The following is a 16,734-nucleotide window of genomic DNA, read 5'->3' on the forward strand; positions in this document are numbered from 1 at the left end:
ATTTTTAATTTAAATTTGTAGATTGAACTCCCCAGTTTTTTGGATTTTAACTGATTACTAAAATATATATACTGAAATACAAACTTTAATTGAAAAAAATTTGCTATGTGTGAAGGTTTTATATAAGGAAACTTAATAAATGAATTATTTTTTTATTAATCTATGTCACACATGCATTGAGTTTGAGACTTCTGAAGAACAGCAGCATACATAAATTGGAATGCTTTTTTCTTGCTGGCATTCAAAATCGGCTGTAGCTTTCTGGAATGTTTTCCCTATATTTGTAGTTTCTCTGTTTTGTGGTGCAGGACCTAAAAATTGATAAATATTATATACTTAAAGATGTGTCATTTAAGTTTAATTATTCAATTTAGATATTATTAAAAATAGTTCTATATGAAGTGATATTTGAATTTAGTACTATTATGTAAACAATCTCGGAATTAACTTAGCATTATTTTTTTTCTTTGATGCATCTTAAGGTACTCCAAATGCTTTCATTCACTGGCCGAGGATGTATGTAAAATTATAAATTTTGCTCATGAATTCGATCTGTTTTAATGTAATAAAAAGTTTCATCATCTGTATGTTAAATCTGAAAAACTTTGCAGCATGATAATTTTTTAAAATTAATCTTTTATAATCAAATTTTAATTACCAACATTTAAATACATAATGTTATGATATAACAATAGTAATACAATTTCTAATAAAAATGGCAAATAAATTTGGAGGGTAAAATAAATTAATTTTCATTTGAATGGATCACTTATTTTCTTAAAGCACTCGAGAGCTATCTTTTTTTTAGGAAGAATAATTTCGTAGAGGATTTTTCTGGGGCAAGCCATTTATGTACTCACATCGTCACATTACAAAGAGGAAATAACCTGTTTGGTTGGCATGAATCGAACTCCAGATAAATTGCCAGGTTGTTCTTATATTGGACATTGATGTCATAGATGATGTCTCTTTTCATTAGGATGAGAAAGACATTTCCATTTCAACATCTGGCAAGCTGGTCTCTTTTACAAGATGACACGTATACTGCGAGAAAAAAAGGGGGCAGTTCTATATCTCCCGCTCTACTGGGTCGATTGACAAAATTCAAATTGCGTTTTTCATGTCTCGAAAGCGTGACTTGTGATATATATTAGATTTATATATAGGTTTGGTTTAACAGGTATTTTGACACAAAATCGGACTTTTCTTTAATAACATACCAATTTTTCCCCATATTTTGATTCTACGATTCAAATTATGCCTAGATATTAAATTTTGTGAAATTTGGTGCGAAATTTTTTTTCAATTTGCGCTAAGAATAATTCACTTGGCAAACTTCTTAATATATGTCAGCCAATTTTCCTTTTCCTTCCATTATGCCGGAGCAGAAAAAAAGGAAACTCCTTCCTACCTTTTTACATTGTGCATGAGCGGAGAGAAAGTTACATCGTTCCTACTTTCAAACAATTTTAGCAAAGTGTCTGAACCACATTTGATGTTTCATCGCTTTCAACAAATATGCCAAATTTCAAAACGCACCAATATATAAATTTACGTATATCTTCTGAAATTTTGAATAAAAAACTATTTTTTTGCAGGTATGCTAAGAAATAGGTCTACTTTAAGATGATGGTAAAATTTTATAGATTGTAATTCAAAATTTTTTTCGAAAAATTTATAAAAATTATTTAAAAAAAAAAAAAAAAAAATTTAAAAATCAATCATAAAACGTGGGTGAATTTTATTTGGAATGAACCTGAATTTTGAAATGTGAAAGGAAGAATCAAACAAGTTTAATAAAAAAAGAGAGATTGATAAATATATACCAAACTCAATTAACATTGAGGAGCTAAAATTTTAAGAGCTATTTTTTTTTAAATTACTCGTGCGATTTTTACAAAACTTGGTAGTTTGGCGTAAGTTGAGTAGTAGAATGGAAATACGGAAAATAATTGGTATGTTATTTCAGGAAAAGTCCGATTTTGTGTCAAAATACCTATATTAGAACAAGGTTATGTATAAGTCTAACACATATCCTATGTCTTGCTTTCGAGACATGAAAAATTCAAGTTGAATTTCGTCAATCGGCCCAGTAGAACGGGAGATATAGAACTGTCCTTTCCCCAGTGTACCTTAATTAGTAATCCTGCAGCATCCATTGATGTTGAAAATTTATAACATATTGTTACGAGCTATGGGATCGTTGATATTTGTTTAAATAATGAGTTTAGATAACCAGGAAGAAATGAACAATTTATTAGGAAAATAAGCTCAACAAATAGCATCCAACACAATAACAGCTGGAAATAACGCGAATATTTAGCAATTCCTCCTTTAATTCACTCTCAGGGTAAACGTTAACGCATTGTTCAGCTAACCGATAAGCTCACAACTCATTAGCAATTGATTTACAACTGACCTCTCTAGCTCTCCGACCCGTATTTAAACTCTGCAACATGGGCTTTGAAAATTTCTAGAAGAATCGGCTGTAGGGCTTCGAAAATATGTTTTCTCGTATCTTCCAGGATATCGCGAAATGTCGCCAATCAAAAATTTGTTGCAATGTCCTTTCAGGATCGAAATTGTCTATATGTCGAGTTCTAATTGAGCTTTTTACAATTCCAAAGCCGTTGTATTCATAACTAAAAAATATATAAATCTACAACAAATAATTGCTTATACAAGTCTACAAGTCATTAAAAGCAAAATAAAGCATAAAATTACGACTCTAAAAATGATAAATAAATACAACACTACAAAATAGTATAATAATACAGAAAATCAAAAATACAATCAAGAAGGATTAAAATGATTTACGAATATTTACAATATCGTGCCCTCCTTCAGGATCCGAGAGTAGTGCAATCCACAAAACCAAGGAAAAGTAATTATCGTAGCGTAATAAGGTGCAAGTCAACCGTACTTTAGGTCGGGATTTTTTTTATAGCAACCACTACATCTTCAGTCTCTTGATCACAGGGTAGGGCCGTCTCTAGGATGTCTGTAGCTTCGGAGCGATCCCATGTCATGCTTCGGAGTTTCGGGTTTCCTTCCTTGAATTCCCTCTCTGTCGACTTGGCATCATATCTCGTCTTTATCCTTTCGGTGGCTGTCTTGGTACTTCTTGGTACTGTCTTGGAACCGATGAACGTCTTCTAAACGCGACTGAGCAGGTCACACGGTAGATAATGATTATGACCAAAAATCATTTGGAATGGAAAAAATCCAGTGCTCTCATGAACGGCACCTCTAAACGCTAGCAGGAATAATGACAGCTTTTGATCCCAGTCCTGCTTATTTTGGGATACAAATAGAGAGAGATTAATTAAGATTACTCTATTGAATCTCTCTACCATGCCATCTGACTGTAGGTGTAAAGAAATTATTTGAGTCGTCTCCATTCCGAGAATTCAACAAAATCCTTTAAACATGGAAGATGTTATGTTCGTTCTTTGTTTAGAATGAATAAGGAAAGGCAATCCAGATTATGAGATTCATTTCTTCACTAAGACTTCTGCAACGATTGAAGCTGAGGGTATAAGATTCCAGCCATTCACTAAAGTAGTCTATGAGAACTAGAATGTACTTGTTACGCTTAGTTGCACTAGGTAAAGGCCCTAAAATGTCCAAAATAATCCTCTAGAATGATGCTCTCACACTGTAGGGCACTTTTCCCGTATACTTTGTTTTCGGATCTCTTCACACTTCACACGCATCATATAATTTGAACCACTTTTCTACGCCTGCTTCGGCTTTCATCCTAGAAAAAGCTTTCACGAACTTGATGGAGTGTGTTTGTTACACCAAAAATGAACTCAACTAGGGCTGCTATTAAGCTCCGACAGAACAGTACGCACTCGAGATCTCGGTAAGATGAGCTGCCATTCGAAAATATTCCGTCATCAGCTTCCCATTTGCGGTAGAGAATTCTATTTTGCAGAAGAAGGGTATTCCACAAAGCCCAATATTTTTTTTCATCGTAGGACTAAATGATGCCATTTCTTGCCAGCTGGGTTTCTCGTTAGTTGTTTCCATTAATTCCATTAATGGCCTCCATTCAGGATCTTACATTTAGGCGGCCTCTTTCAGTCCTCGCTGCTCCAAGGATTAGTCTCTGATGTTGAAGAGTCTGTGTCAGTTTGTCTGATTACTAGAATTTCAAAGTCATATTTTAACTCAGCTTTCAAATAGTGTTGCCATTTTTATGGACAAAGTTTTCTCGAAAGTGCGTTAGCATTCCCATGTGAAGGTCATCTGTTATGTGGAATTTCCATGCCATATTCCTATATCTAGTGACTTGACCCTCCTGAATTTTGAAATTCAAGTGCCAAATTAATAACACAAGGTCGGTGCGTAGTTTGTGGCAGTAGAGAATTTACGGCAATAAATAGATAGTGGTGGAAATGATCAGTTTCCTGGTGACACAGTAATTTCTTTCAGGTTTAGAGAGACTTTTATTGAAATAGACAATAACATACTCTTGGCCATAAAGTTTTTGTAAAGGAACAGCTGTAGTTCTTTTGTCGCTGGCGTCTATACGGCGAATCCGGTCGTATTTCGGTTTTGGATAAGCCAACACAGGACAGGAAATGAAAACATTCTTCGGGGTTCTAAATACTTCTTACACTCATTATTCCACGAAACATTTTGTTTTGTTTCTGTCAGATGGTGCAAAAGGCTTCCGAATTTAGAGAAACGTTTGACAAATCTTTTGTTGTAAGTGCAGAAGCCGAAAAAACGTCTTAACTGACGATTGTCTTGACGACGACATCAGTCACAAACAGTTTTCATTTTCTCAGAATCTGTGCGTACACCTTCGGAAAAGATAGTATGACCAAGATAGCCAACTTCTCGACGAATTAATTTACATTTTGAAGGACTGAGGTTCTCTAGTACTTTTTAGATGATTTTAAAAAATGTTCTTTAAAAGTGCGTTCAACAATAATAATATCATAGAGAGATATATACAAGGTCTGCTTCGTATGAGAACCTTTTCAGAACTGTTTCCATTAGACGTTCAAATATCTTTGGAGCTTTGCTCAGTACAAAAGGCATTACTTTAAACTGCCAAGGTACTTGACCAGTGTTAAAGGCAATCTTTCCCGATCTTGAGGGTCTACATCCATTTACCAGCAACCGCTCTTCATTATTCTCCTGCATCTCCTTTAGAAATTTCCTAACTTTTTGTTTTGCGAATGGAAGATACCAAGGATGTAACTTGGTAGCTGAATGGTTTCTAGTGTCGATCCGATGCTATGTCACATTTGTACGGCCAACGTCATTAAGCAAGGTCGAGAAGACATCTGTAAATTGTTCTATTAAATGATTTGAACTTGAATTAGTTCAGCATTGAATTATGTATTTTCATCTAAATGTTTTCGTTTAGATTCTGATTCTAATCGACTGAATTTCACATGATACATGTTCTCCTTTCGTGAAAGTAGAAGGCCTGTCACTTGTGTTAGCCTTGAGCGTCGAATTTTCTTTCTATAAGTCTACGAGGGTAGCTGCAATTAAAAAGGCCTTTGAAACATGTACTGTCCTTCAAGAAATCAGTAATCCCCACTCTCACCTTCTCGTGACTTTTTGCTGCACCGCTTCAGCTCATTTAATTTTCATTTGCATTAGACATCGGTATTTCTTCATTAGAGGTGCGCATTTCATTATTCTTGACATCTAAGCGACTTCTTTAGAAAGTCAACCCCGATGATACATGAATCGGTTATATCAGCCGCATAGCTTATGTGCTCATATGCATAGAATGCAAACTTGATATGAACCATCATTTTCCCATGCACTGGCACTTTCTCTCGCTTCACAGTTTGTAGATTAAAAGATGGAGCCGGATACAGAAGGTGCCGTTCGAACGCCGAGCTGTATTAGCTCGCAGCATAGGCACGTTCGCTCCGATGTCTATTAAGAATGGCTAGAAGAAAACAGTCGATTTCTCCTTCTACGCACAGTCCTCCAGCTTCGCGTGATTAGAAGATATTGTAAGAACGCAGTTTCTCTGCTGCTCTTTTGACATATTATTCGTCTTCTGAATTAGAGGCTCTGTTTTCGTAGAAGTCCTTATCTGTTAAAGTTCCAATATTTTATCTTTCTTTCCTCCTTACTCCATTTCTGAATTCCATTCCATCGTTTCCACTCTTTTTTTCACTTCCGCCCTCGTTTTCAGCATTGGGTCTTCTGCGGTAACTGTTCTTAAAAGACGAGCGTCCTTCTGCTGGGCTTTTGGGTAGCCTGCATTTTCATGGCATAGAACAGTATTTTTCATATCCTTGCTATTCGAAGTACTTGCTGTATTTCAGGATCCTTGCTAACATCCATAAAATGCTGGAGACGCAATGTGTCTTGAATTTCACTGCCGAAATCCTGAAATATTAAGAGGTGTTAACTATTTTATATCAGTTAACCATTCTTGAAGGGTTTCTCCTGCTTTCTGCTTTTGAGTCTTAAAGCTGCAGTCAGGTGTAATCATTGAGAAATGTTTCTCCAAATTACAGTTCTAGAGCATAAAGGCGTTAGCATTCGAACGATTTTGAGCAATAAGCGTCTACATGATATCTGCTTCACCTCCTTGTAAATTAGGTCGCCAGATTTAACGCTTTAGTGAGAAGATCCCACTTGTTTGCTTCGAAAATAATTTGAAATGGTGTTTTGTACACCGTCTATGATGACTTCCCGTCAAATGGCGAGAGCTAATTGTGGAATGCGATAACTGAACCGGAATGTTATTCAAAGCAGGATAAGCTGGCACGTTTGTTTTTGGATGCAACCCGGTTCTAAGATTTTTTTTTTTTTTTTTTTTTTTTGTTTAGTCTTAAAAACCTCTTTTTTCAGTCTGTCGTTTACAGCAGAGATTTCTTCTGTGACGCTCGCGATTTATTGATTTATAGTCTTTATTCCTCCTAATTTTTGCTCTGTAGAAGGTACTTTCTCGTTCATGGCACTGAAGACTTTCCTTTCGAATACGGCAACACTCCCTTGTATTTCTTTTGCTTCCTTCCTCATTTTAGCGGCATTTGCTTCAATGAAGTTTTCATTTATGCGGGATAACACATGAGAGCAAGTCACCCGGGCGGCTTATATAGACTGATCGGATGTTGTCCGGATCCCGCAACTATCTAGAGCAGTATTCTTAGGTACCCGAGGGCTGCATCGACAGTTTGTTCAATTTAAATTCTACGCAGTCATTGACATTAGTACAACACAATGCATTAATTACAATAACAACAAATTAAACACATAATACAAGTTATATGAAATAGCTGAACAAAGCACGATGCAAAAAACATTTTTCAATGCCAGTCACACATTATATTAAGAAAGTAGGTTTTTGTATATTGCTCCTTTTTGGACGCGAAGCGTGCTACTTACAGTTTGCAGTACGACTTACTCATTACAGTCAGTACTGCTGTCATTACCTTGTCATCCATACTGCAGTGCTACAGTCATTGTGCGCAGTAGTACTATATTCAGTTTAAAGAATGGAAAGACAAGTTGCAGCAACTTCAAGATCTTAAGGATCTCAGCAATGATAAAATTTTCAGGTGGCTACAAACAACATCTAACCACATTCCAGACTAATCAAAGCTGTCCGTAAGGTCTTTCTAGTACTGAAATTTCCTTCCACGCTTAGACTGTAAGGTGATTCTCTATTGGTTAGCAGCTCACCCTCGAAAATGGAATTTTTTTGTGGCAAACAGGACTTCAGAAATCTTAGACGTTATTCCCTAGCAACAGTGGAGCCATAGTTCGTCGAAACAGATCCCTGCTGACTTTTCCTTCCAGATAGATCAATCCTCAACTGCTGCTGAACTTATTCCTTTGGGGCCATGGACCATCATTCTTCGTTAAACAGGTCAAGGTGTCCTTTACAATGTTCTATCAGTAATAAGAACAGCAGTGATGCAACTGTCTTAGCTGAACAAAGGGCAAAATCAATTTTTGGTTCAACAGCTTATTTGACTAATGGCACTCTGAATAATTTACACTCTTAGACAAAAAAAAAAAAAAAAAAAAAAACGACGCACCGAAAGATATAAAGCAAATTCGATACAAATTGATATGCATTCAGGTTTCGACGGAAGATGCAAAATTTTACATTTTGGCTGCCAATGAATGAACGGTTTTCGCTACAACGCATCTGATCTGCGTAATTGGCAGGATATTTAAGAGGAGAAATTATGATTCCAGGTCATAAATTCTTCACGAAATTCATTTCGTGTACTCTGGTAGACAGTAACTATGCCTCGCATACAGGTGCGCGAATGATATGCGCAGATCGTTCGCTGAAATTTCAGAATTTGAGAAAGGTCGTGTATCGGCGAATAGCTCCACATCTGAGCAGGAGCGATGCCACTATTAGACGATGTTGGCAGGAATGGGTGAACCATGGCCGCACACAGCGTCAAGAAGGAAGCGGTAGGCCTAGAGAAACGACAGAACGGGAAGACCGAGCACTCGTCAGAGCGGCACTCACAGCCCCAGATGCATCATTATCATCGATTGTACGTGCAACTAGTGCTTCAGTGACCGGAAGGACCATTAGTAGACGGCTCACTGAAAGGGGGCTGAAGTCACCACTGACCTCTTACAGCACAACGGTACGTCGACGAAGTTCTAAGGCCCGTTGTGTTGCCCTTCATGTCACGCCAACCTGGGCTTACATTTCAGCAAGATAATGCCCGCCTCCACACTGCACATGTTTCTACTGCTTGCCGAACATTATCTTGGCTAGCAAGGTCGGCTGATCTCTTCCCTATTTAGCACGTTTGGAGCATTATTGGCAGGGCCTTCCCACCAGATCGGGATGTGGACGATATAAAGCGCCAGCTGGGACAGAATTTGGCACTATATCCCTTAGGAGGACATCCGCAACCTCTATCAATCGATGTCAAGCCGAATAACTGCTTACATAAGGACTAGAGGTGGACAAATGCGTTACTGACTTTTTCACTTTGTGAAGCTCTATCACTTTAATAAATCATCCAATTTTTCTCAAACTGTAATCATTTGTTTTTCTGTACATGTACATCACCGCTACCGATTTTCGCCCCATTCAGATAATTCCTTCTTGGTGCGTCGTTTTTTTTTTTTTTTTTCTTTTTCTTTTTTTTTTTTTTTTTGTTTGTTTTTGTTTTTGTTTTTTTGTGTCTAATAGTGTATTTCAAAACTGTTCTTTTTATCTAAAATAGTTAATATAATTTCTTTTTGTTTAAGATTTATTTCTAGGTGCAAAGAATGGGTCTTTGATTCTGAAGGTAATATGTTAAAAATTCTGCAGTAGTTCCCTCATGAAATGCAAGAAACTAGAAGTTGATCATTAAGTGGATCCAGTTTCTGCACTTTCCATAACGATATAAAGTCTCAAAAAAGAAAAACTTTAAATTCTAAAAGCGTTTTAAGCTCCTTTCTTAGATGATGATGGTGTTTTATTAGATGATGATGGGAGATCGTCTGCGAAATTCTGATTTGACATTAAGTCAAAAATCCTATAATTATCCTGAGGGAACGGAGGATTGCCTCATTACTTGTTGAACAATATCATGTAACTTACATGCATGCAGGCCCCAGTTTACTAGCCAATATTCTGAAACAAAATTATTGGATTGTAAATGGTAAGTAACATACCTATAAATGTACTGTTTGTCACAGATATGAATTGTCATCTAATAACCAATTAATAGGAAACTTGCTGAAACAAAGAATAACATTTGAGAGACTTTTTTAACCACAGGTATTGATTATGGTAGTCTTGTAATTTTGAAATGTTACAAAGGTCGTTGCTTTAAAACCACAAGCGATTATATAGCTTTATACTTTGTTTGTACGTCCAGCTAACAAAGCTTAGCATATTGAGGCAGTTAGCTACTTAACTGCAGATTCTTTCAGTGCTGCTCGTAGGCGATTTGTATCAAAGTTTGGTACAGCTAATACTTATTTTCGGATAATGGCACGAAGAATATATTGCTTACTTGGAACACTTATTCTGAAGTAACCTGAAATCAGAACTCTTTGTTTCATAAGAAAATTAAACTAAATGGCAGTGATTAATTTGATGAAATTTTACATGTGATCGAAGACAATTTTCTTGTAGGGCAAGGGTAATTTGATATCCAGTAATATATCTTGACAATAATATTAAAAAAAGCTCTTTTCAGAGTGAAAGAAATGTAGAAAAGGAGGAAGGAATCATTTCTATTTCTTCTTAAATTTATACAAATGAACCTTTTATAAGTAAACTATAAGTAAACTATATATATTTTATAAGAATTGTTCCCAAATGGTTATCCCCCCCCTTTTTTTTTGTATGTTCGTCTTTCAGGAAATTTTAACACGGATTTTATAGTAAAAATTTGAGAAAGATATCTAAAATATTATTGTTAGATCTGTTACTCGACCATTTTGAATATGAAAATACTAACGAATAAGTACGAAAAGCTGCTTTGCGAAAGAAAATTTTAACATGTTCGTACCCACACATCCGAGTGATATATCTAAGCCTATGACAGGCTGTGGCAAAGACCTATTCCTCTGTCCTCTTTTACCATCCATCTCTGAACAATATTTGTCACCTTTTCTTCTCGTACCAGGCTGCAGAAACCTCCGAGTTGGTGGTTTAATGGATGATAACCTGTTAGCCAGTTCTGGTTTATCTTCAAGGACAGCATGAGTCGCCCAGGGATATGTTATACCAACTTGATCAAAGAGATCAGGACAGTGACCTGTATACCTGAAACAAGCAGACAAGAAATAAATTTTATAAAGCTTTCTGTTTTCTAACTAAATCTTATTAATTTTCTACTTGTATATGTGTAATAAAATGCTAGGCTAAATAAATAAGTTTTAATGTTTGGTTCAACTTCAGAGATAGATTTCACAACCCTCCAGTCTCAATGTGAGGAGTAACATTTTTTACTTTCTAAATATTGTCTCCAAATTCGGCCCACGATTTTTACATCTTATCGAATTTCTGTCACAGTATGATGCAGTAAGTTTGTGTGCCTCCAGTTATAAAGCATATTTCTCAAACATTTTGTTGATGGCATCTCAGAGTCACTTTCGCGCTTTAATAATCATCTTGATATATAAAACATCTAAAGAACCTTTTTGCATTCTTGGAATAGCCTCAGTTACTAACTTGAAGAATAGTTTAGAACGTTGGAACTTAGAACTTAGAGAATAGTAACTAAGAGAATAAATTTTTCTTTCTTATCATTCTCCCACATTACGTGACTGTTTGATAACTACAATGATTCGAATAACTTGTTAGTCTGAATAAACTCCGAAAATCGCATACAATGCTGAGACAAAGTTTTCGCTATACTGCATTTCCTCTTTCAAGTAGAACATATGTGCATCCCCTCCTCCTCCAAAAAAAATCTGAAAGCTTTCAGATTTTACAATAAGCCCAAAGGGGCTTTTTTTTAACATTTTCTAGTTACCTTTATTTATGAAATATCATATTCTTCGTACTTAAACCATCCAATTTCAAATCATAATAGTGCTCAGACAGAAGAGGTTATGCAACAACAGGCCAATTCCAAATTCCGAGTATTACACCCTTTATGATTAAGCCAACAGAAGACTGCGAATGGACTGACTACCTAAAAAAACTCTTAACCGTGACTGATGCAAAATTTCTTTGCTGCTTCAACAGCAAATTTATTAAAATTCTTCTAAATGCAGATAAGGATCATAGTAAACTTAACCATCCTGTTCAACGTCCAATAGATTGAATGTCATAATATCGACCCAAAATTTAATTGACTTTTTAAGTTTGTAAAGATTATGTTAATTTTATTAACAGTTAAATTTTAAGTTAAAGTTCCTTTCCTGTCAAATTTTTAACTTCAACTTACTACTTCCGGCTAGAACGTAGTTTTGGAATTTGTTGAATATTTAATAAGAAGCGGTATTTAAACCACGAAGTTACTTACAGAGACAGAGAGAGAATCAGAGTTTCTGAACTACGCGCGTCTGCCTTTTTGGCCGCTCTCTCTCTCAAAGCTGTTTTTACGCTCGGCCGTACTCAAACCCTTGCTAAGCATCGTAGTAAAATAAGTTAAGGGGCCAACTCTAATTGAACCTTGATAGCTTTGGATATACTTGTTTAGTTAATCTTAGTTTAGTTTAATTCTTAGTCTTTTAAGTTCAAGTCCAAAGTGCGGACTTTATTTGTACACTCCCAGGCGGAGTTTTGTTAAATCTTATCGAAATAATAAAGGGTTAATTACCCTTCTCTCTTGTTGTTTCCTCTCTAGCGATTATTCGCTTATCAGTTCTTAGGTTCCTCACTTCCAACATTAACTTAGAATTCCAACCTTACAAGTTTCTATCAAGAACCCTTCCAATCCGTACTAGTTGTGAAATAATTATGTCACCACTTAAAGGTTTTCTGTGCATAAGGCAATCCAACTCATTCGACGACGGACTCGTGCACCTATGCCATCTTTCATGATTTATATTCTACCCTCGGATAATATGGAACAAATCTACGACCTCAAAAACCTGTTCTTGATTAAAAAAAAAATAAAACAAAAGATTTGGAAAATCAGGTTCATCAGTGCTACAACGTTTTCTAAAACATGCCACCTAAACCCTAGGTGAATTAAGTGCCGTTTAGGGCACCTCACAAAAGACTGTCTGCAAGCTGGAGAAAACGAAGTATCCACCCGCTGCAACTGCGGACAAAAGCGACATCCTGCGTCTTATTGTGGGTGTCCTAAATTTTCCACAAATAAACCTAGGTAAGAGATATTCAACAAAGCTAGGAGTCAGCTACTCACAGACCTTGGCAGGAAAAACCTCTATCCCCTTCAAACCCCAAACTAGTATAATAATACTCAGGTGAATCCGCTTACTGCTGCTAAAACCAAGCGTAATCTTTCTGACTTTGCTAAAACCTAATGCTGTGAGTGCACCTAATGCAAACTCCGATAATTCTAAAATTATTATTAATGTCTAGTATGAGTGAATTCCAGTCTGTATTTCTAAGGATGAACTTAATATTTTTCTATCCTTTATTACATATCTGACTTTAGTATATAAATGCAATATCAGTTTTGATAAATTTCATGTTTTTTCTTTGCAAATGACTGAGGAATTCAACTATATTTTGTAATACAAATAATGTTTCAGCCTCTTAAAATAATCACTTTTATTAACAATTAGCATGATTAATGCACTTTTATGTAGCTAGTGTGCTGCGACCTAGTGCAAACTTTTGAAACTTCCCATTTTTCTCCCTTTAAAAAGCGTGCATACTCTGGTACCTTACTTCTTCCGCCAACAGCCAATTACTAAGCTCCTGACTTCTTCATGTAACTTGACCACGTCGCTTCACCTTGCTACAATCTAGGGCGACTCGAGAGTAGAACACTCGGGAGTACTCGGATTACTTTCAAAAATGAAAAGTTTTCCTTAACTGTCTGCAAACTGGCTTGGTTCTGGTTTATTTGGCAAAGCACTCAAGGGCTACTTGCCAAAGGGCAGGGCAGCTAGTCCGTTCGTTTGGAAATGAACTACCAGGGGTATTCATTTCGGCATCAGTTGGGGGTTCCCGTAAACTGGAAGCGAGTTTTATGCTTACGATCATTTTTAATGAAATTACGTTAGAGGGAGCCAAGTTTCGGTTCATTATGAAATGTAATGTTAGCGAATATTTGTCCAACTTGTAATAGGACAATGGAAATATTGCATGTATAAAACGATATAATAAATGGAATGATGCTGTCTTTATTAGATATGCCGCCTATTGTTGTCAACAACGGCATCCTTGCTTAGTCGCTTTTTCCCCATGACGTAATGTGAAAATTTCAACTGTCGTCAAAACTTATTCGATGGCAGCTTTATCAAGGAAGTACAGTACTGATTTGGAAATTCATTTGCTTGCAATTTTTTTCGCATTTTCTTTAAAAAAAGAAGAAAGAAAAAAGTCAAGCGAAGTACCTATTTTATCGTTTATCACCGGGTTAGGGACATTTATTTATGGAATACGATAATACAGGAATTAAACTTTCAATAAATAACGAAATCAATATTAGGATGCTTTTGCATAAGGGACATTTCCGTACCTTATGCATACCAGTTTAATTTACCAGTGAGTCCCTCAAAAGTATTCATATTATTTCCTTTTAGGAACGAAGTAATGTAATTTACTTATTTTTAAAATTATTAAAAAATATCTGAACACACAAATAGCAAGCACAGGAAGCTGAAGGTATGAAATTTTTACTCAGCAAATAAGTGTTTAATAAAATAGAGAACATTAGACACCTCTCATTTGCATATTTTTCTTTGCTTATATAATGAAATGCAAAAAAAGGTACACTAAAGGGAAGAATTTTGATAAAAAAATGCAAATACATATAGAAATTTTTGCTTTGTGTATAGGTTTGATTGACATTACACCTATCTATAAATTTCAAATGGAAAAGGAATTATACTCGTTTAGGTATTTTGTTGAATCATTAGTATTACCAACATTATTTTTTTGAATTAATTGGCATACATGCTCTTCACGTTAACATAATATTCTTACAAATTATACCGATTGATCAAACGAAGAAATTTGAGTTTTTGACACCGATTCATCTTTAAGGTAACATGTTAAAAATTAGGAATGAAAGCCAAAACATGTAACGTCTTATATAAAAATGACGATCTACGGTCTATATTCAATTGAACTGAATCTCACTTACCCTGGTATAAAATGTGGCTCCGGTACGGGACGATCGTATGGACCATATTTATCAATTCTGGGCATTTATTTTATGAAGTGATTGAGATTTACCTTTAAACGAATTTTTAGATTAATTTTGATGCAATTTTGCTAAGTACCTTTAAGGTACACATCTGACTTCTGAAATGAATTTTGAATTATTGAAGTTCAAACATAATTCTCGTGGTTATTTCTGTAAAATTATAATGCTTGCAATAGAACGAGCTGAAATTATTGTTCATGAGCTGGTTACTACGCATGGTATTGCCAACAACTTATCGAAATAATGACTATAAAAAAGTACATTTTTATATTTCATTTCTTTTCTTTTTGTGTAGCTTTTAACTCGTAAACAGAATAACCGTACAGTTCAGAATGGAAACCAATCCATGAATGTGCCGCGAGGTGAAAAAACTGAAAACCTACGGAAAGCCAAATTTCCATTTGCCATCCAGAGGGTGTCAGACCAAATTAACTTTCAAAAATCGATTTTTCAATTTTGATTTTAGAAAATAATGCAAACATCTGCGGATACCAGGAATAGATAGCATGTTGATGTTTGTGGTACCAAACGCTAATAAATGAAGGTAAAAGACCGAAATAAGACAGAGGTACTTATGTATTATCTCTTCGATCGTGAAAGTGTCGTCAAACAGCGCGAAACAGGTGTGGATAAGTGGTGTGGTGTATTTAATTATGGCAAAGCACACTAGGGCTATCTGCCTAAGGGGATGGATGCCTTCGTGGAGGTTTTTCTGAGGGAAACTGGCTCGTATACACGTTACACATGGAAAAAAACCACGAAAACACCCATGCAGCCAGCCCGTTCGCTGGAATTGAACCTCGGACCGAACTATAGTGTTCAGCGACTTTACTACATGGCCGCTGGTGGGCTTTAGATATGAATAAGCGTTACGTCACAGCACACAAGGTTTATACGCTTTCGTTACATGCAACCACGATTGATTTTTCATACGTTTTTTTTTTTTTTTTTTTTTTTTTTTGTTTTTGTTTTTATGAAGAAGGGTATAAATTACTGTTATTGCTGTTTTTTTCCTTGCATTTTGGAAGAAAAGAAAAATGAGTTCAAAGGCTGTACAATCACATTGACTACAGCACCTATGGGATGGGGAATGCAATAATAAATTAGAATAATCACCCGCGGGGAGTGTGCACTCAAAGTATTCTAATTAGAGCTTCCAGTAAAAGCGAAAGCCCTAACAAAATAGTAAAATACCCCAGCGAAAAAGCCAATGCCAATGATTAAAAATTGCGGAGTGCCTATGGTTCAAAACCATGTACATCGTCATCAGAATTACATAAAAACGAGCAGAAATAGGAAAATTGCATAAGTAGTAAACTTGATGCTCAATAGAGGGAGCCACATGGCTCGAGAAAGTTTAGGGATAGCAAGAATTTATAAAACTTAAGAATACATACTTTTTTTTGTAAGTTTTTAGATTTTTAATCATTTTTTAACTGCCTTTTTACGAAGCTCAAAAACAAAGAGAATAGAATATTTCTGCAGCGGTGGCTATTTGGTGGATTGAGCAGACAGATTGACGAATATTTTATTATCAGAGTTGCAAATGCGTAATACTGTGACTCATAATTCCACAGGATTTATTGGTGCAACTTTGGCGGTATCTCCGCCAATTTTCACGATCGACAGAATGATGTATAAGTGTCAAGAAGGACATGTCCCTTTTTAAATAGACAATTTTCAAGAAGTGTGTTTTAGAGACTTAACTGAGACGTATCAGTATTTTTCTAATTATTACGCTGTGCTTATATTGTTACGAATTTTGTATAATGTAACATAAAATGTCTGAAGAAGTGAAGCTTATTCGAACAAAATAAGATTACAGGGGCAAGTTTATTTAACTTTGAAAAAATGGTATTCTCACTGAATAGGCGAGATATCGCCAAGCCGGGGATTGTTTTGGCGACAAATTATTTTTACCAAATTTGACTAGAAATTACCCAAAGTCTCCAAACTTGGCGAC

General features: G+C 35.7%; 1 protein-coding gene across 1 annotated transcript; it reads right to left on the reverse strand.

Moving 5' to 3' along the window:
- Positions 1–136: 136 nt before the first annotated feature.
- On the reverse strand, positions 137–14,896 carry LOC118185605 (CIMIP2 protein GA14893-like). Its single transcript, XM_035355488.2, has 3 exons — positions 14,709–14,896; positions 10,482–10,738; positions 137–311 (listed from the first exon to the last, which is right to left on the reverse strand). Exons 1-3 carry the CDS (start codon positions 14,771–14,773, stop codon positions 166–168), a joined length of 468 nt encoding a protein of 155 aa, XP_035211379.1. The 5' UTR covers positions 14,774–14,896; the 3' UTR covers positions 137–165.
- Positions 14,897–16,734: the final 1,838 nt, after the last annotated feature.

This window comes from Stegodyphus dumicola, chromosome 3 (assembly GCF_044657685.1).
Source record: "Stegodyphus dumicola isolate Sdum_Otavi_A_Nest chromosome 3, ASM4465768v1".
Classification (NCBI taxonomy): Eukaryota; Metazoa; Arthropoda; class Arachnida; order Araneae; family Eresidae; genus Stegodyphus; species Stegodyphus dumicola.

Bases quoted from the DNA above. Each gene is read 5' to 3' on its own strand.
- LOC118185605 (XM_035355488.2), bottom strand. From the start codon at position 14,773: ATGCCCAGAATTGATAAATATGGTCCATACGATCGTCCCGTACCGGAG. The intron at 10,739-14,708 runs GTAAGTGAGATT...TGCTTGTTTCAG, and splicing joins GAGCCACATTTTATACCAGG to GTATACAGGTCACTGTCCTG. The intron at 312-10,481 runs GTACGAACATGT...ATCAATTTTTAG, and splicing joins TATATCACTCGGATGTGTGG to GTCCTGCACCACAAAACAGA.